At 46.9% G+C, this 20913-nt stretch overlaps 1 protein-coding gene and 1 non-coding gene across 3 annotated transcripts; both read right to left on the bottom strand.

Moving 5' to 3' along the window:
* Positions 1–3477: 3477 nt before the first annotated feature.
* LOC121458162 lies at positions 3478–3584 on the bottom strand. Its single transcript, XR_005975806.1, has one exon. It is a non-coding gene; the product is annotated as a U6 spliceosomal RNA (small nuclear RNA).
* A 2249-nt stretch (positions 3585–5833) lies between these two features.
* LOC121458109 (nuclear factor of activated T cells 2 interacting protein) lies at positions 5834–19199 on the bottom strand. Of its 2 annotated transcripts, none has more exons than XM_041667235.1 (8): positions 18794–19199; positions 17887–17959; positions 14972–15086; positions 14420–14500; positions 14143–14329; positions 11908–12052; positions 11661–11770; positions 5834–8073 (listed from the first exon to the last, which is right to left on the bottom strand). In XM_041667235.1, exons 1-8 carry the CDS (start codon positions 19157–19159, stop codon positions 7915–7917), a joined length of 1236 nt encoding a protein of 411 aa, XP_041523169.1. In that variant the 5' UTR covers positions 19160–19199; the 3' UTR covers positions 5834–7914. The 2 variants fall into 2 exon arrangements, with proteins under 2 accessions (XP_041523169.1, XP_041523170.1); XM_041667236.1 differs by having other exon boundaries at positions 19019–19199.
* Between the last annotated feature and the right edge of the window lie 1714 nt (positions 19200–20913).

The raw sequence follows: 20913 nt of genomic DNA, 5'->3' as shown, positions 1-20913 counted from the left end.
CTGTTAGGGAGCACAGTAGTAGGTCGTCCCTACAAATGAAGTTCTTTCTTTGTAGTCATGCCAAGTGCTTACTTAGTCCCCCATATATGTTTCCAAAGCTGTCTAAAACAAGCAACTGGAAACAAAGTTTGTCTTACTCAGATATATCTAATAGATAGATAGTTCTCACATGCTAAGAGATCTGCAGAAAATGGCACTTAAAATGCTTACTTGAAAAGCTTTTTGTGATAGAGGATATGCCTGCTTCTGGAAGCACCCTATTTCCTCCAAAGAAGATGGATAGGCACAGGAGAACCTCTGCCCAGAACTTGCTTCAAATGTGGCAACACCAGCCACTGAGCAAAAACCGCCTTTTTGCCTCAATTGCTGCAAAGCCCCTCTTCAAACTGTGGTCAAAACAGGACACTGGGAAATCAACTGCCTCCAGTTACCTAGACAAGGTAGGCTGGTCCTCCCAAGTCCCTAGTCCACAGGAAATCTGTCTGATCTTTGGGGGCCTGGCAGACCTTGGCGAACAGTGACGTCCTGAGATCTCTGCCCTCAATTACTATGGGGGCCTGTGGGGTAGTGTGGGGTAGGCAGCAAGTAAGTGTCTGTCATTTTCATCACTAACTCAGGTAAAATGTATCCTCCTCGGAACGCTGATGCTCTTTGGCGACTAGGCTTGATAGCTTTGCCAGTTTCACAGTAGCAACCAAGGCTTCAGCTGCCTTCTCGGTTCTCTGTGTAAAATTCAGGTCACAGGCCTCGCTCTCCAGAGCTAATACTAAGTCTAGACACAATTTGCCTCAGTACCAGACTAGGAAAAGAGATAAACTCACAAAACAGATGTCGGGATAGCTCTTTGCTATTCTTTTGTTTAAAGGGACTTACTCTGCAGTGACTCCCTCAGTAATCAGCCACCTGTATCTCCTGGTGAATCAGAAGGTGCTTTAAGGTTGGTTTCGGTGAAGAGAGGAAAGCTGAACTGGTGATCAGGAGAACGTGATTTGAGATGTGCAAAAGGATGAACCATGTTCCAGGTTCCTCTCTCTCGCTGTGTTACTGTGCATAACTTAAGCAGTAACTGGCAGGACTCCCCAGTGGGCTCTGTCTCTATACAGTCACAGCACAAGCTCAGCATCTTAAGGTCCCAGGGTTGTTTTCTAACTAGACTTAAAAGGTGCTTTTCATTGTGCTAAAAATATCTGTCACGGTTTTCTAGATAGAAAAAAAAAAAAGAAGAAAAAAACTGTTAATGCTTTCCCCCAGAATCATTTCTGCTGTGACCAGACTGCCATTTCTACAACATAAATTTCAGTATAGGGGGCTGGAGAGATGGCTCAGAGGTTAAGAGCACTGACTGTTCTTCCAAAGGTCCTGAGTTCAATTCCCAGCAACCACATGGTGGTTCACAACCATCTGTAATGAGGTCTGGTGCCCTCTTCTGGCCTGCAGTCATACACACAGACAGAATATTGCATGCATATTAAATAAATATAGGGGACTGGAGAGATGGCTCAGTGGTTAAGAGTACTGGCTATTCTTCTGGAGGACTCAAGTTCAATTCCCAGCACCCACACAGTGACTCACAACTGTCTGTGACGCCAGTTCCAGGAGACCCAGCTCTCTTCCACAGGCCAAACAAAACACCAATGTTCATTAAATAAATAAATATTTTTAAAAAAATTTCAGTATAGGTTATAAACAGTGGGGATGCTGATGTGTCTAAAAACTCACCTTTGCCCAAACTCAAAGAATGCTTTCAAGCAACGGGAGTCGACTTGGTCAGACGCACTCCAGATAAGTACCGGCAAGCAACAGACTAAGTCTCCTCACCTTTCCCTGGTCTCGGGACTCCCCGCCCTCCATTATCAGGATCTAAGAAAATAATTTTTTCCCTACACTTAAACTTTATCCTCTGCTCTGTCAGCCTCTCACCAGGTCCACGAGGCACCAGATGGCCCCACAGAGCCTGGACAGTGAAGTGAAACATCTATTCCTGGATTTGGCCAGCACCCCAATTTTCTCAGGTCCCCCAAAATGCAACACCCCAGGTCAGCAGGAAGCAGTTTCGAGATTCGGAGCCCTCATCCCGTCTCACCTGCTACCTCTTTCTAACGCCTTACCTTCTTGTAACAAATAAAATGGAGGGATGTAAGCGGTCAGGCAACTGCCCTGGCCTGCCCTTGGGGACACATGAGCTTGCCAGTACTCAGGCAGTACTCTGGCCTGGTCAGGATTCTGAACTACTTGATCTCTGTGCCCACGTGCTACGGGCCTCACCCCTTAAGAGACAAGCTCTGCCCGCCTCCTCTTTCTCTGCCTCTCTATCTCTCTCTCTTCTTCTTCCCCCACTTCTGTTTCCAAAGGCTGGTCTCCTCCTCCCTGTCTCCTTCCCCATTCCCTTCCCCCAATAAAATACCCTCCACGTGGGTCCTGTCGCATGATAGTGTCTTTCCCCCGCTCCCGCCATTTTTAAATTATAACAGAATTTGGCCTCACTACCCCTTAGATAATCAATCCAAAGGGCTGCCTAACAGCAGCCTAGATCCCAATCTTATTTGAGACCTTTACACTACTGATCAATCAGAGAAATGGAAAGGGATTTCCCACTTCCCATTTCTCTTCTCTCCTCTAAGCGGTTTGGTTTTGTCTGGTCTCCCACAAACACACTGTGTAAATGTCCTGTTCCTTAAGTAACCATTGATCAATCTGTAACTTTGTTGCAAAGTGGGAGCCCAGAGTCAGGCCTAGCAGAGGGGAGAGCAAAGGAACAGGCCAGCTGCAGAGCGGATCCACCCAGCACACTCCTCCCAAACGGTGCATTTTCTCAGCTCCCTCCTGCAGGGTCCTCTCAAAAATGTTCCCGTCTTCAAGAAGTCTCTCTCTTCTCAGCTTCCTGGATTCAGTCTCACAGGGATTCAGGTGTCTTTTAGGTATGAATGGCATTAAACTGTTGTTTTATGCTGTCCCACTTCAATTAAAAGCTGGCTCTGAGGTTGGGGTATGCCCCTCCCTTCTAAACCCAAGCATGCTTCTTTAAAAGTTTCCTCCAAAATCTGCCTATATAAGGCAAGTCACCTGACTGGGTGACAGAGAAAGGAGAGCAGAACAAAATAAGGGGCAGACCAGGTCTCATTATAGAAGGCTGTGAGCCACCATGTGGTTGCTGGGAATTGAACTCAGGACCTCTGGAAGAGCAGTCAGTGCTCTCTCCAGCCCTGGATATTATTTTTCAAAAAACCCTATAAAATAAGTAACAAATGGGTTAACTTAAAACTCATAACACCAGGGTTGATAGTTAAAAATCTATACATAAGGAATCTTTTTTTTCTTTTTTTAATTGGCTTTTCGAGGCAGTGTTTCTCCGTGTAGCTTTGGTGTCTGTCTTGGAACTAGCTCTCGTAGACCAGACTGGCTTTGAACTCACAGAGATGCATCTGCTTCTGCTGGGATTAAAGGCGTGCGCCACCACCACCCTGGCTTTTTTTTTTTTTAAATATGGAACGCTTCACGAATTTGCGTATCATCCTTGCGCAGGGGCCATGCTAATCTTCTCTGTATCGTTCCAATTTTAGTATATGTGCTGCCGAAGCAAGCACCACCACCCTGGCTTTACATAAGTAATCTTAAAGGAAAACACGTGGCTTGCTGTCATCTTAGCTATTGCCCCAACCCCCTAACAGGGATGGGGCAACAACAGGGCTGACAGTCATCTTTGCTAGGGTTGGAAAGGATGTATTTCGCCGTGTGACTTCATTCTCATCTTGATTAAAAATGACATGACATAAGCCAACCAAGGAAAAACAACTCCTCCTAGCTAGGAAGCCCAAACCAGGCGATTCCTGCACTGTTTTTTTGCACACTGATGAGCCTCCCTTATTGGCCTCTACCCAGTCCCTTCTCTCCCTCTCTGGCCTTTTTAGTCTCCCTTTGTCCCTCCTCAGTGATAGCTGCCCATATCAACCTCCCAAGCACCCACTTTCAGCCCACTGAACCCCCTTTTCATTCCCCTATCCAGCCTAAACCGGCCACAGTTCTCCCCGTGCGAGAGGTTGCCAGAGTGAATGGCTTGGTCAGGGTTCACATCCCCTTCTTGTTAGGCAAACACTCGTACATAGAAGAGATTGGGGGCTGACGCTGTTAATTCTTCCAGCTTTATGAAGAATTCCAGCAGATTACCCAATCTCACATCCTTGCCTCCCATGACGTTGATATGATCCTCACTTTTCTCCCTGAAGAGCACAGGTTGAGTCTGGGACCAGGTGAGGGGGGTACATGAGGTTGAACTCCACCAAACTAATGCCACCTACCCAGTTAAGGCTGAGGCAGTTCCTGATGGGGACCCTGAATGGAATTATAATACTCCCAGGGGCATCCTTGCTAGGAATCAATTTATAGCTTGCCTTCTAGCTGGTTTCTGCAAGGCCCCATTAAAGCAGTAAATTATGAAAAAATTTAAGAGGTTTTCCCGAGGAACGTGGAAATCTATCTCAATTCCTAGACAGCTTTACAAAGTTTCTCTTGCAATCTTGGTAAATCTGGATCCTGAGACCTCAGATGCAAAACAACTCCTTAAGACCGAATTCTTCTCCCAGTTTACCTGATAAGAGGACCAAACTTAAACGTGTATAGAAAGGCCTCCTGACTCCACAAGCAGAAGTCTTAGCTGTGACCTTCAAGGTGTACCATGAGAGATGAAAAAGCCCTAAAACAAAAATACCTGACACTGGCTAAGGCCTTTCAACATCAGGTACTTTTGTTTTCGGGAGAAGAATTAGGGCCCTTCTAAGCCCCCTTTCTACTCCTTTTTTTAATCCTTCTAGTTGCATCCTGACTCAGACTTGTCTAGATTTCAACAGATCCAAAAGATTTCTAACAAGACTTTCAGTTTATTACAGGATTACTGGCCCCAGCTACTGAGCCAAAGGCCAGGGACTCCCAATTATACCATGGTAGTGAAGGTCAAGCTCACCCCAGGGACTTCAATGCCTCATTCAACAGTTAGTAGCCTAATAACACTGCTCCCTTTCCTGACCGATTGTTTATTAGTAATAAACCAAAAGGGGGGGATGTAAGGCCCTGGAGGCATATAAGTACCCAGGCCTTCCTCTGAGAACCCCTAACTGCCTATACCCAGTACTGCCCATACACGGTAAGAAAAGCCCAAGCTCAGAACTTGAAATCCCAACCACCCCTGAGCTCACCCCCAAGCTCTGGACTTGAAATCCCACCCACTCCTGACCTCACCCCCAAACTCTGAACTTGAAATCCCACCAAACCCTACCTTGGAAAGCTCCCCACACACCCGCAAGAAATCCTGTATAAACCCTGTCTTTTTTTTTTTTTTTTTTTTTTTTTAAGGTTTTTCAAGACAGGGTTTCTCTGTGTCTTTGGAGCCTGTCCTGGAACTAGCTCTTGTAGACCAGGCTGGCCTCGAACTCACAGAGATCTGCCTGTCTCTGCCTCCTGAGTGCTGGGATTAAAGGCGAGCACCACACCACCACCTGGCATAAACTCTGTCTTCTGTTCAGCTCTTGATGCTTCTCACCCAAGCGGAGGAACCATGCTCCTGTGTTCTTCCCTCCCAATAAATGTCCTGTGTCAAGTTTACTGGGCCACTGGTGTGATGTGGTATTTCTTGGCTCCCGACTGCCAGGATTCGTTTTCCCTGAGAGCTGTAGCACAGTGTCTTCATTCTGAGCATTTCGCACTGTGTTAAAAAGCCATGGATTTTGTTAGGACAAAGAAGGATGGCGTTTGGGAATAATTAATGGCCTCTGTCACAAGAACTTCAAATGGGATCGATGACATGAGAACCACAAAGAGAAAGCATCAGGTGTTGCTAAGTTACAGGCATCTCCCTTTATTAGCCGATACTGAATACATAACAGCAATGTGTCCAGATTCATTAATCCTCACATGAGGGCCGAGAAACCTGGAAGCTATGCCATTTCAGAGTATTTTAATGTTAAAAATTCAAAGGAATAACATTCTTACAAAAAAATTTAAGAAGTTGACATATTTTTGTGAAAGTAGGACTATATATTAGTAGATTAATTTTTTTTTAGTAGACAAAGCTTAGAAAACTGGCTCATTATAATAAAATACAAAATAAACTTGCTCTCCCAAACAAGGTGCGTTTCAGATGTTTCAGAAGTGATGTACAATAGTCAGGATCCAGTACAGCCTAGCTGCAACCAGGGAGAACCAGAGCTGAGAGCTCAGAACAGCAGCACCCACCCCACACCACGGTAGACCAGCTAGAACTCCATTCTCATTTAGTGATCTCAATATGAGAGAGATAAAAGAACAAAAACTAGCAAGCTAACAGAAGAAAACGGAAGTTTCTTAACTAGTTTAGAAATCCAAAAGTATCAATCCTGAGATTCCCGCTAGAGCCCTCCCACTCTCGAAGTTCTTTCTCATTTTCTCTAAGAAGAAAAAAAAAAAAAAAGCAACAGACCTTCGACCAAAGCCAACTGTCTACATTAAAATTAAGAATGTCTGCTTGGTGAAAATCCCCTGAATACACAAAGTGCTATTCTGAAGGCTATTTGCAATTGCCCAGAACATAAGCAATTCACAAGAAACACACACAAAAGCAAGCCTCACAAGAAACACACGTGAAAGCAAGCAGTTAACAAAGATAACCAGAAGGGGAATGTGGATAAGAAATGGTGATGAGACAAAGGATATTAAAGTATGCAGTGCTTTATACACAATGAACCGGCAAAATCAGAAAGTACAGCAACACCAAATACTGGTTAAAGATAAGGAAAGAGAAGCTCCAAGAAAGGCCAGTCCGCATTCTGAAGAAAACGTTAGAAAAACCAGAAAAATGAACCTGTATAACCCACAGTCCCATCCTGGCCCAGAAGTAAACACATAAGATGTTTGCTGTAGCCTGGAGACTCAGGCATCCTCCCACTTAAGGCAATGTGTGAGTAAAATCATCTAACGCCCCTCAGGGGCACCCACAGCAGAGCAGAGCAACAACAGATCTACAAAGCGCTAACATGGCTAAACTGTCACTCATACTGAGTGAAGACAGAATGTCTATTGCACAATACCGTGTATATATACTAAAATCGCACTCATTTAGAAATTTATCTTATAAAGACATTCACATTCAAAGACACAAATATACAAAGTGGGTGAGAGGATCGAAAACTAGAGAAGACCTCGCACTCAACAACAGCGTGTGCTCAGATGTGGCTAGATGTACAGGCCAGGAAGTGTGCAGCAGACATTGGCTAATCCTGGAAGACTGGATGCCCAGGGCTGAAGACACCACTATTGTTAACCTTTAAAAATTACACTCATCTACCTAGTTCTCAGCTTCAGTATCTATGCTGCCCATCACCTACTTATTTTCCTGCAACCAAGGATCCCCACCAGGGAATGTACGTGCATTCTTAGCTTCCAAATAAAAATTAAAATCACTGTTGGTCCCCCAATGTGGCCTAAATCCTAAGCTGGGCACCCAAATGCAATGCCCATTTAGCTCAACAAACCCAATATATGCCAAGTTTCACAGCACAGATGTTTGATGAAGTACACTAATGAACGTGAAATGGTAAGGAAGCCAAGACCTCTTTTTTGTACCCCAGGGACTGCCAGATATAGCACAAACATATACACAGCACAGGCAGCCGGGGCAGACACAGTCACACAAATAACAATCAGCCAACTGCTTGAGACTATGGTAACAAGAGACAGGTCAAAGGTCATGCCTTGGTTTTACCTCCACTTCACAGAAACATCCTTAGCATATGCACAGTCCAGGGTTCAATCCCCAGTGCTGGAAATAAATAAATAAATGAGTTCTAACTCAGTTTCTGTTAGCCCTTGTGGGGCAAAAAGTAATAATAAAAGTGGGAGCTGTTGTCCCCAAGTCTTGGCTCTACATCCAAACAGGAGGAGGAAGCTTCAGCCCCAAACTTCAATGAGATCCCCAGATTCCATGCCCAGATCAGCTGGCAGCTCTTTGCCCGAAAGCTTTGTTCCATCAAAGAAGAAGGAGAGCTTGTGTCCGGAGAGTCCCATGGTCTCCTCGTAGTGTGACATGAGGACCTTAAGAGGAGAATCCTGCACAGAGACACAAACAACAAATTTAAGACTATGAAAGCTAGGTGGGGGAGCTCCTACAGGGGCAGGCAGAGAACCTGGGACACAGGTCAGGAGCGCAGTACAGTGGTCAAGCATACACTTTCAAGTTCAACGTGCTAAGTTCATTCTTTAGCACACACACACACACACACACAAAAAAAAAAAAAAAAAAAAAGGTTAACTTTTAGCCAAGCATGCAGCACATGCCTGAAAAGACAGGACTTGGACTTGCAGAGTAGAAGCTTCAGGCCAGCCTTGGCTACATAATTAAGTCTCAGGTCGCTCTAAGTTACATAATGAGACCCTATCTGAAAATAAACAGAACAAACAAAACAGAACATGGGCAAGGAAGACGAGGGCAGAGCACATCAATAGAGTAAGAACCCTGGAAGGAAGGCAGGCTCCTCAGGAACTGCAGAGTGGGACCACACAGGACAAGACTCCAGGGTACAGACTATGGGATACACAGGTTCCCTAAGCTCAGCCGATCCCCTCTGAAACTGAACCGTGAATGAAGTGAACATAAATTCTAGAGGACTGTGTGTGACTTAGAAAAGTGTTGTGGGTCAGCCTGTGTGCCCCAAAGACACCCTGTTATCCTGACCTGGCACATGGGAATGTGGCCTCTGTATATATAATCAAGTTAGATGAGCTGACACCTTGTTCGGATAGCTAATCCAGCATGACCTAGGTCTTCACAGGAGGAAACAGAGACACCACGAGTACACCAAGGAATTCTGGCGGCCACCAGAAATAACAAGGAGAAAGAAGACTCAACGTGGAGTCTCAGCCTACAGAACTGTAAGAATCGACTTCTGCTGCTCTAAGCCCACCAGCTGTGGTGGTCATCCCTTGTTCATTCCATGGGGAGATATATTCCAAGATATTTATCTGGCACCTCAAGTCAACGATAGCACCAAACCCCATATGCACCATGCATAGTAACACACCTATGATACTTTAGGAGTTATGGGGCGGTGAGATAGCTCAGAGGATAAAGGCATTGGGCTGCCAATCCCTAGAACTCCCATGCTAGAAGCAGGAAACTGATTCCCTCCAGTTATCCTCTGACCTCCATACATACTCCATGGCACGCGCGCGCGCACACACCCACACAGAGACATTATACAGTAGGAAATTAACAAAAGTAAAATTAGTTTTTTGTTGTTGTTTTTGGATTTTTTTTTTGAGGTTCTCACTCTACTCTTGGGTGGCCTGAACCGGGTTGGCCTCAAACACAGAGATCTACTGGAATTAAAGGGATGCCACACCTGGAAAATTAGAAGAATATTAAAAATATACTATATACTATAATAAAAGTTATAATGTATGAATATATAAAAATGAAACAAGAAAAAATACAGTAAGTCTTAAAGCAGTGGTCCTCAACCTTCCTAATGCTGTGACCCTTTAATACAGTTCCTTATTTTGTGGTGACCTCCAACCATAAAATTTTCATTACTACTTCATAACTTTAATTTTGCTATTGTTATGAATAATGTAAAAAACTATGTCTGAGGCAGTCTCTGTGTAAGGGTTGTTTGACCCCCAGAGGGGTTGTGACCCACAGGTTGAGAACTACTGTTTGTTTGTTTTTAAACTTTTTTTTTTATTTATTTACTTAACTTTATTATGTTTGTTGGTGTGAGGTGTCAGATCTCATGGAACTGCATTTTCAGACAGTTGTGAGCTGCCATGTGGGTGCTGGGAATCGAACCCGGGTCCTCTGGAAGAGCAGTCAGTGCTCTTAACCGCTGGGCCATCTCTCCAGCCCCGTTTGTTTTTTTTAATAATTTATTTGCCGGGCGGTGGTGGCGCACGCCTTTAATCCCAGCACTTGGGAGGCAGAGGCAGGCGGATCTCTGGGAGTTCGAGGCCAGCCTGGTCTAGAAGAGCTAGTTCCAGGACAGGAGCCAAAAAAAGCTACAGAGAAACCCTGTCTCGAAAATTAAAAAAAAAAAAAATTTTTATTTAACTTTATTTCCTGTGTGTTGGTGTGAAGGTGTCAGATTCCCTGGGACTGGAGTTACAGACAGCTGTGAGCTGCCATGTGGGTGCTGGGAATTGAACCCAGATCCTCTGAAAGAGGAGCCAGTGCTCTTAACCTCTGAGGCATCTCTCCAGCCCCAAGAACTGCTGTTTTGAAGTGAGCCAGAGAGATGATTCACAGGTAAAGGTGCTTACTGTCAAGCTGTATGACTTAATTCAATTCCCAGAATGCCACAGTAGAACCACCTCCACAGGCTCTCCTCGAACCTTCACACATGCACTGTGACACAAGCACCCACACAAATACACAGACACAAAGGAAAAGAAACCCTAAAACTAAAAAGACGGGGCTGGAGAGATGGCTCAGTGGTTAAGAGAGCTGACTGCTCTTCCAGAGGACCTGGGTTCAATTCCCAGCAACCACATGGTGGCTCACAGCCATCTGTAATGAGATCTGGTGCCCTCTTCTGGCCTACAGGCAGGATACTGTATAAATAAATAAATCTAAAAAAAAAATAAATAACAGCTTAGCATGCACAAGGTGTGGATTTAATCCATTATTATTGTATATCGTCGTTATTAACAAGGGTCCTTTTCCAGTTAATGGGAAGAACTGCAGTGGTTTGGATGAAAATGGCCCCCACAGGCTCATAGGCAGTGGCACTATTTGAAAGGATTGGCTGAGTGGTCCTGTTGGAGTTGGTGTGGCCTTGTAGAAGGAAGTGTGTCACTAAGAGGGGACTTTGAGGTTCTCAGAAGCTCTAGCCAGTCCAGTGTCAGTCACTCTTCCTGCCTGCAGATCTGGATATAGAACTCTCAGCTCCCTCTCCAGCACTGTGTCTGTCTGCATGCTGCCATGCTTCCCACCATGATAATAATGGACGCAACCTCTGAACCTGTAAGCCAGCCTCAATGACTTCGTGTGGTCATGGTCTCTTCATAGCAATAGAAACCCTAGACAGGAACATATGGCTGCTAGCAGAAATGGGATGGAAGCTATGGTTTGAATAAGAATGGCCCCCATAGGTGCTAGCATTTGAAATCTTTTTTTTGAGACAGGGTTTCTCTGTAACTTTGGAGCCTGTCCTGGAACTAGCTCTTGTAGAGATCCGCCTGCCTCTGCCTCCCGAGTGCTGGGATTAAAGGCGTGCGCCACCACCACCCAGCTAGCATTTGAAATCTTGATCCACAGTTGGTAACATTTTGGGGGAAGCTTAGGAGGTATGGCCTTGTTGGGGGAAGCAAGTCATTGGAAGAGGGCTTTGAGAGCTCACAACTTGACTGTGATTAGCCATGGAGGCTCGCAGTGGCTGTCCTCTAACCTCTGGAACCATAGACCCCAAAAATCCCTTCCTTTCCTAAGTTGCCTTGGTCATGGCGGTGCATCAGAGCAACACAAGAGCAACACAGACCCTGAACAATATTCTTTCTCTCCATGACCTAGCTGGGTAGGCACACAGAAACAGAGGGGATTTGCAGCAAGTCAGGATTAGAAGTCCATGTCCTGTCGACTGACCAACTGACAGGAGGCAGGCAAAGCAAAGGGGAGGGGCACAGGCAGCACTTTTCCTACTTACAGGAGATAGTGAGATCTCCAACATCTGGTGTTTCTCCTTCCCCTGCACCCGGAGCTGGAGCTGCTGGGATGTCTCTGTGGCCTCTGAAGAACTGGTCAGCACCACACAATCTATGGAGAGCGGGATTGAGATGCCAGATTCAAGTGGAGGCCTGGGAACAGAGTCTACATCTAGAGCCTTTCCATCCCCCTTAATCTCCCCACAGCAAAGACTTCCTCAAGACCCTTCTTCCTTGCCTTCTACTCACCAATGATGTCAGCCACTCCCAGTTTTAGGGCCTTAGGGGTGGCAGTAGGGGACAATTCTGTTTCTCCAAAAAGTAAAAGAATCCTGCTTGGAGACACCCCAAGATGATTTGCCATGTAATCCACCACATTCTGAAGGGGTTCCGACTAGAACAAAGACAAACAAAGGAATCTTCCAGCCTTGAAATTCCACACCCCAGCCCCAAGCCACCACCCCAAACATAAGGTTCTGGCCTGGGCCACTTGCTGAACTCTTTAACTGTGAGTTACCATATTTACCAGGAAAATACGAAATTAAATAGTGTCAACTCAGTGGTCTAGGCAAATAGCACAGAGAAATTAAAAGGCTGGGGCTAAGGAGATGGTTCAGTCAGCAAAGTGCCTGGCATACAAGCAAGAGGACCTGACTTTGGTTCTCCAGCACTACATAAAATGCTGGAGTGACAGGTGGAGCCTGCATCCTGGTACTGACAAGGTGGAGATAAGAGGATCCCTCGAGCTCATGGCTAGCCAGCCTCACTGCATTAATGAGCTCCAGGTCTAGGAAGAGGTCATCTCAAAAAACGAGGTAGGCTGGGCAGTGGTGGCACGCGCCTTCAATCCCAGCACTCGGGAAGCAGGTCTCTGTGAGTTCAAGGCCAGTACAAGAGTTAGTTCCAAGATAGGTTCCAAAGCTACAGAGAAACCCTGTCTTGAAAAATCAAAAAACAAAAAATTAACTGGACAGCAATTGAGGAAGTCACTAGACATCATCCTCTGGCTTCCACAAACATATGCAAGCACACAGGCACATACCCAGAAGATCATATCCTTAACAGAGAGAGAGAGAGAGAGAGGCAAGCAAGTGGATTAGGAGGTAAAAAAGGGGGTGAAGGGCAGAACCTCAAATACACTCCAGGCACTACTACCATTTTTTTCCCTTAAACTCAGAAATTTGAGCCCTTAGGGAAACCATTCATTTCAAAGTCTGGTACAAACTCATTCTTCTTTCTCAATGCTAGAGATGAAACTCAGGGCCTCACAAACACTATGCCAATTCCTGTCACTGAAGCACAGCTCCAACCACGCATCTATGTTGGAAGTACCCTATGTAGCAAAAAAAGCAGTGCCGGTAAGGCCATCTGCAACCAGCCTGCAAGCCTGGGTTTAGCTGCTTGGCCACATTTGGTCTGTGCTCGTGAGACATCACTTCCACTAGCACTCTTGAACTTATCATCCTGCACAAATGTCGGCCTTTGCCAGGAAGCTGGGCAAGCTCAGGATTACTGTGTGCTACCTGCTGTGTCCAAGGCAGAACGAACATACAAGGGAAGCATGGCGCCCTGGAGGAGAAAGGCAGCCTAGAGGAGGACTCTTTAAAAAGCTTCAGGAAAGCCAGGCAGTGGGGGTGCAGGTCTATAATCCTCCAGCACTTGAAAGACAGAGAGGCAGGCAGATCTGGGAGCTGGAGGAGGTCAGTCTGGTCTACAGAACAAGTTCTAAGACAGGCACCAAACTACACAGAGAACCCTGCCTTGAAAAAACAAAAACAAAATAAAGAAGTAAATAGACAAATAAATAAATGGAGAGGCAGCTCACAACTGTCAGAAACTCTAAGTCCTGGAATTCAATGACTTCTTCCGCAGGTACTTGCACCCGTGCGCATAACAAACGCAGACACACCTAGACATAATTTTTGTTTGTTTTGTTTTTTAAGACAAGGGTTCTCTGTGTAGCCCTGGCTGTCCCGGAACTAGCTCTGTAGACCAGGCTAACCTTGAACTCACAGAGATCCGCCTGCCTCTGTGCTGGGATTAAAAGTGTGTTCCACCACCACCCAGCAACACCTACACATAATTAAAAATAAATCCTAAAACCCATAAAGATACCATGTATTTCTGTATGTTCATTTTTTCAAACAGGGTATAGCTATGTAGTCCATGCTGGTTTCAAATTCTAGAGTCCCATGTTCCCACCTCTCAAGTGCTGAGATTACAGATATGTGCCAACCCTCACACCTGACCTAAAGACGAGATGCCTAGGTAGCCTTGAAAAATGATAAAGTTTGTCAAAAAGGGACAAGAATGAGGAAAAATGTAGACAAAGGGAACAGCAAGAGCCAAAGCACAGAGATGAAAGCGTACTGGGGGCTCCAGAGAACAGGATGGGAAGAAAGGAAGATGGCCCCATCTACTACTTCAATACCCTTCTCTCCAAAGGCAGACACTGGTCCTGTCCCTGCTGCCCCAAGCACTCACTGTCATGACAGGCAATCTGACTAGGTCAGCTCGGCACCGGATCTTGAGGGTGAAAAGTCGCGGGCTCTGTGACAAGGCAGGTTCCTCCACTAGGACCACCTCATCATCTAGGCTCTGAAGGGCCGGACTCTGGTGCTGGTTGGGGCTTAGGCAGGACCGCAGATCTTGGAGGCGCTTATTTACTTCCCTGGGTAGACAGGACATTGGGACAATTGAGGCCGAAGAGCCTCTCCATTAGCCCTTCCCTGCCACAGTCAGAGCTCCCCAGCCCCAGCACCTCAACTTCTTGAGTGCCTCCGAATGCTTTCTGCTTTTGTTCCTTGGTGAAGGCCAGGGCAAAGGAGAGACATCTTGGTCCCTACAGAAAGAAGAAAACGGGTAGGATGGTGGCAAAGGACAGATTCCAAACACATACTTCCTTGTAGACTGGGGACCTCAAGGAATCTGAGAGAGCGGAGAATCTAGAGAAAACACTTCTTTGCTAGAAGACATCTGTGGTAAGAAACAGTGAAATAAGTGACGGAAACACTTCATCTTAGGATGAAGTCACTTTCCAGGAATGTCAGCTCTCTAACAGACCACCAGGCACTTCCTACCCAGCTACTCAACGACTCTCAAATAGGGTGACTGACTAGCTTCAGTACAGAGTGGACAGAGACTGTGGGTAGAGTTGGAGCCACATCCCACATTTCCCCCTCCACTCCTCAGCATGGTCTAGGAGGTCCTGGGTCGCCCTCCAGGACGAGCCACTCAAAAGTCCTGCCTTCCTCAGCTTCTTTCCAAAGCCCTCCTTGCTCCCAGAGCCTCCTAGCCCCAGCGCCTCACTCACGGAAGCGCCTCCATTGTCTCTTCTTTCTCAGGGTTACTCCTCAGCTTCTTCTTCCAAGGAGAACCTGGAAGTAGGGCATCAGGGGGAGGATTGCCAGACTCGGTCACATCTGCCTCTAGGGGCAGAGGAGAAAGAGAAAAGGGTTAGCTGACAGATAGCAGGGAGGTCAGGAAGAAACAAGGCTACAACTTCAGGAGGGGCTAGAGGCCAGGTGTGGGGGCACATGCAAATCTTGGCACAAGAGAAGCTGAGCCAGAGGTCAGGAGTTGGAGGCCAGCGCAGGCCAAAGACTCTGGGAGTTTTTGTTCTTTTGAGTTTTGTTCTAAAAATGGGTGGGCAAGAGGTGAGGGGACAGCTTATTACAGAGCACGCGAGCATCCAAACACCCTGCATGTATAAATGCGTGTTTGAGTGTGTGTGTGTACATGTGTAGATCAGAAGTCAACCTCAAGCCGGGTGGGGGTGGCACACATCTTTAATCCCAGCACTCGGGAGGCAGAGGCAGTCTGGTCTACAGAGAGAGTTCCAGGACAGGTTCCAAAACTACTGAGAAACACTGTCTCAGGGGGAAAAATAAAATAAAAAACCAACAACAACAAAAAAGAGGTCAACCTCAATTGTCATGCCTTATGTACCATCCGCCTTGTTTTTTGAGACATGGTCTTTTGTTGGCCTGGAACTAGCTGACTAGACCAGGCTGGCTGGCCAGCAAGCCCCCATGGATCCACCGTGTCCCACTCCCAACCCAGTGCTGGGATTATCAGTGTACGTTATCCTGCCCAGCGCTTCTCTCCCTGAGATTGGGGCTCAAATGCAGTCCTTAGGCTTGCACAGTGAGCATTATGAGCCGTCGCTCTGGTCCCTATGCTGTACTTTTCAACATCAGACAAGTACTTGTGGGGTGTGTTTAACTGTTCACTTATGTGCTATGCTGCTATTTATGTGTCTGCGTGAGGTGAAGGCAGCAGATGGAGGTCAACTCTCCAGAGCTGGCTCTCTCCTACCACTGTGGATTCTGGGGACTGAGCTCAGGTTTTCAGGACTGTTTACAAGCGCTTCTACAAACCGAGCCATCTCCCCAGTCCTATTTAATATTTTTTTATTACTTCCCCCACTTGAATTTAAATTCCCTTCTGTTGGTTAATGAGTGTGCTCTTCATTCAATTCTCAACACCACAAAATAAATACTGAGCAAATGAAACTATGATACTAAACCCTACAGGATGGTTCTCAACAGAGACAAATTTGCCTCCCAGATGGCATGTCACATGTCTGAAGTGGATTTTGCCTGTCACAACACAGACAGGAAAAGGGTTAAAGCATGCTACTGACATCTAATGACCAGAGGTCAGGATGGTTCAAAAACTACTCTATCCAGCATCCCTACAACAAAGAGTGCTCCAGTCTAAATTGTCAGGGACGCTGAGGTTGAGAAGCACTGACCCTAACTAAATATGGCAGCTACTGTAGGACTGGGGTCCTGGTTTTTTTGTTTTGTTGTTGTTATTGTTTTAAAATTCACTTATTTTGGGCAGGGGTTTCATGCCATAAAGTACGTTCTCTTCTACTCTCTACCAAAAATAACAAATCTCCCATTATTTTTGTCACTGGGTACGTGGGCTTCCAGCAGCGTCTCTTCCTGTTTCACAGTAAGAGTGGCAGTATTACAGATGTGCACCACCCCATCTGGCTTTTTATTTTATTTATTTATTTATTTATTTGGGTTTTTTAAGGCAGGGTTTCTCTGTGTTGCTTTGAAGCCTGTCCTGGAACCAGCTCTTGTAGACCAGGCTGGCCTCGAACTCAGAGATCCTCCAGCCTCTGCCTCCCGAGTGCTGGAATTAAAGGCATGTGCCACCACTGCCCGGCCCAAGTGTGCACTCTTAAAAACCTTTCAGAAATCCCCAGCACTACTGAGTCTGGACACTAAGGACATTCCAGGTGCTACCCTAAACCACATACATGGCCAATAAAAAAATATATAATTCCTTTAATTCTCAACAAAAACCCTTTGAGATAGGTCCACTATTACCCCCATTTTCCTAATGAGGAAAACTTGCCCAAGGTCACACAGTTATGAAAGATTTAAACACAGGCCACGTGACTCCTAAGGCTGCTCTTAATCGGCCTACCATACTCCCTCACCTAACAGGAGTCTGGATTCAAGACCGATCCACTCCACTAGTAGCCTTGACCTTCGTCCTGGCCTTCACAAAGGGTTTGCAAAATTCCTGTCAACAGGGAAATAAAGACTGGGCAGTCCTAATAAAATTCTAAGAATAGGCCAGTGGCCCCTGCACTTGGAAGGCAGAGGCAATCTCTGTGAGTTCGAGGCCAGCCTGGTCTACAAGAGCTAGTTCTAGGACAGCTAGCACTGTTACACAGGGAAACCCTGTCCCAAAAAAGAAAAAAAATTCAAAGAATACTCTTCTGGCTTCATAGTGTCCCCAAGGAATGGAACCCCATAGGAGTTCTGGTGTAACATAAAGTCAAGAGTCTCAGCACCTCCCATCCACTCCTATTATGATAGCACAATTGGAATGACAGGAGGAGGTACCTCAAAACCTGTACACTAACATATTCTTATGCCTGTCAGGACCTTGAGGTGGGGGAAGGCAATGGACATTGCTGCTAAGTAATGTCCTGCACCTTCTAACTAATAAATGAGTTCCTTTCTGGACTAGAACCTTTCCCTAGGTCGGACACAAGAGTCCCTTCTCCCAATCCCAGTTAGAATCAGGGGTGTGACTCAATGGGACAGCACCTGGGCACCATTCTCCAGACCCTAAGTTCCACTGAGGCAGAGAGAAATGGAGAGAAAAGACAACATTGACTGCGGAGATGTAAACTCTAGGAAGTCCCAGAGAAGCCAGCGCTGGACACTCGCTGGACACTCCCTACAAGCCCTCCCTTACCATCCTCAGGCTCTGAGACGCAAAGTTTCAAGAGGGATGAATTATCTGGGATGAGGTTGAGGCTGCTTTGTACCTACAAAGACAAAAGGGAGAAGACAGGTCTCACATCCGGTCTACTCTACTCAAGCTGGGAATGGTTCTTCCCCCACATCCAGCTCTTTTTTTTTTTTTTTTAATTTATTAAGTATACAGTAGTCTGTCTGCATATGTCCCTGCAGGCCAGAAGAGGGCACCATATTTCATTACAGATGGTTGTGAGCCACCATGTGGTTGCTGGGAATTGAACTTAGGACCTTTGGAAGTGTAGCCAGTGCTCTGAACCTCTGAGCCATCTCTCCAGCCCCACATCCAGCTCTTAAGCCTTCCCTAAGAACTCCAGCCTCTGAAGGGCATCCAGAGTCTAGCTTCCTCACGATTCGAAACTGCAGTGCCCTCCTCTCTCCTAAGGTACTCCAAGGATGCAGGCTTAGTTCCCCCTTCCTAACCACTTTGCTAGCCCCAGTCACCTGGCTCACCCGAAAACCTAAGAACCCTGGTTCCTGGAAAACCCCTATCCTTTCTGAATCCCCATAGATCCTCCCACCCACCCCCGCCCCCATAAATATCCCAACTCTTTGGCTTCCTTACTACTGGCTCCAACCTCAAAATCCCAACATACGCCAATGCCCGGTCCCCTGTCCTTCCAAATCCTCTCTGAATCCTCTAGTACCGAGTCCCTCAGTCTCCCTCTGCTGAAGACTACAACCCCAGATACCCGCGTACTTCCAACATCCCCGAAACCCCTCTTGTCTCCAACCTAAGGGTATCCATGACAACCCCACACACACACATCCCACCGCCCTGAGCCAAACCCACAGAGCCAGCCTTAGCACTCCCTCAACAGCCCTTCTCGGGGACCTGGCTGCACCTTCCCGGAGTACACAGGAACCACCGGCGCTTCGTCAGGATCCAGCAGCCGCCGCCGCCGCCGCCGCCGGACCAAGGGACGAGGGGCTCCTGCAGGCCCCTCGTTCTCCCCTTCACTGTTACTGTCGCTATCCTGGCCAGGAGCGGCCGGCGCCGGGGACCGGGCGGCCGGCATTTCCACAGGGTCCGTGACGACTCCCTGGATCTCCTCGTCGCTGTCACTGACCAAGTCCACAAGCACTGTGTCTGGAATGAGCCGAGACGGAGCCTGCGGGGCGCGAGGACACCGGCCACGGGCAACCCCGGCTCTTCGAGCGCTGACCCTGCCACCGCGGGACCTCGGGCTCCTTCTCCCGGGTTCCGCCATCTCTCAAACACCTTCCACACACACCGGCCTCTACAGCCTAGCCGGCCGCACACGAGCGACTCCACCTTTCATTGGACGAACACCTTGCCAGTCGGCACCTCGTCCCGCCCACACGCTCTAGGGGATTCGCCTACCCACCCTCTCATTCGTCAGTTTACCCGTCTATCACCCACCATCCACTAAAACAAAGGCGCCAAAGATTCCAATCCTTCGGTGCAATCAAAGAAGGTTTCGGTTCTGTAGAGCTCACCCATTGGTTAAACTTCCTCCGGACCCGCCTTCCCCCAGGACCCGCCCATCGGAGAAATCCGTCTTCCTGATTGGTGGAAGACGGGCGATCCTGGAACTTGTAGTCCTCGTACTAGGAAGTGACGGGATAAACCAAGTGGACTGAGATCTTCCGCCTGTGTCTTTGCAGATTTCATCCCTTTGTCTCCTCAACCTCGGTGTGGCAGGAGTTCCATTCAACACTAAACACTTTCATACATGTCACCTCGGACATCGTCTACAAACACAGTTATCAAAACAGCATATACCTTACTTAGCACAGCACAACTCAGAAACATTTTTTAGGGCCAGCCCATGCAGCTCGCAGGCAAGAGCTACAAAGAAGCAGGCTGGGTGAATCCTGTCCCTGAGAAGGGCTACGGGAAAGAATGGGTGGTCCAGCAAATGCAGGTGGCTTTTCATAGTTTTGAGCCAAGGGACTTCTGTTCAAGATGGAAGCCCAAGGAAGTGCTGGAGGTTCGAACCCTTAAACGTGCGTATATTATGCACATTTAACAAAAGGTGTTTCTCTGGTGGTTTGGGTTTTGAGGGATGTGACTGGAGCTCCAGGTTTCAAACATATTCAGCAAGTACTGCAGCACTGAGTCTACCCCAAGCCGGTTTCTTTTCTTTTCAAGTAATTAAGCTCAAAAGCAGAATTCTTATGATCCAGAAATAAAGAAACCAAAGCCGCCATAATGGGTGGGTGGGGAAATGCGTGATCAAGCAGCTCACAAGGTTTGCAAGACTACCTGACTGGGGACAGAGGTGGAGACTGAGGCCCTCGGAACAGCACAGAGCTGAAATGGAGTTCCTGCCCGAGGCTGGGGACTGAGAAAGGACTGCCCCTCTTCTGTGCACAGACAATGAAGGAAAATCCTCCCCCGAGTCCTGGTATTTGGTATGAGAGTAAGAGTCATCGTGCAGGCTAAGGAAGTATCTCAGATAGCGGTGATTACACGCATGAGGCTCCGTGTTCCATCCCCAGTACATTGTCTGCACACACCTCTAATCCCACAGCTGAGGAGGAAAAGGAGGAAGGTCAGAAACCCAAGCATCCTAGGCTAGAGAGAGAGCTGGAGGCAAGGTGTACTTGAAAGTCTTTCTCAAAAACAAGATAAAATACAAATTCTAGGGGCTGGAGAGGTGGCACAGCAGTTAAGAACACTTGCAGTTCTTACAGAGGAACTTAGAGACTTAGAATCATCTGTAACTCCAGCTCTTGGGAATCTTCTGATCTCTGTGAGTTCCAGGAACATACGTGGCATACATATATGCAGCCAAAACACTCATACACATAAAAATATGCATAAAATAACTGGAAAGATTGTTTTGTTTTTATGTCATCTCAGAGAACTTTGAAATTTCTTTTGAGGGGCTGGAGAGATGGCTCAGAGGTTAAGAGCGCTGACTGTTCTTCCAGAGGTCCTGAGTTCAATTCCCAGCAACCATATGGTGGCTCACAACCATCTGTAATAAGATTTGGT

This window comes from Microtus oregoni, unplaced genomic scaffold, assembly GCF_018167655.1.
Source record: "Microtus oregoni isolate MIOR12 unplaced genomic scaffold, Mior012 000016F_ref0000370, whole genome shotgun sequence".
Taxonomy (NCBI): Eukaryota; Metazoa; Chordata; class Mammalia; order Rodentia; family Cricetidae; genus Microtus; species Microtus oregoni.
This window is presented reverse-complemented; position numbering and strand designations above follow the sequence as displayed.

Excerpts from the sequence above, each read along its gene's own strand:
- LOC121458109 (XM_041667235.1), bottom strand. The coding sequence starts at position 19,159 with ATGGCGGAACCCGGGAGAAGGAGCCCGAGGTCCCGCGGTGGCAGGGTC. Across the intron at positions 15,087-17,886 it reads CGTCTCAGAGCCTGAGGATG|AGGCAGATGTGACCGAGTCT; the intron begins GTAAGGGAGGGC and ends CTCTGCCCCTAG. Across the intron at positions 8,074-11,660 it reads TGGAGATCTCACTATCTCCT|GATTCTCCTCTTAAGGTCCT; the intron begins GTAAGTAGGAAA and ends GTCTCTGTGCAG.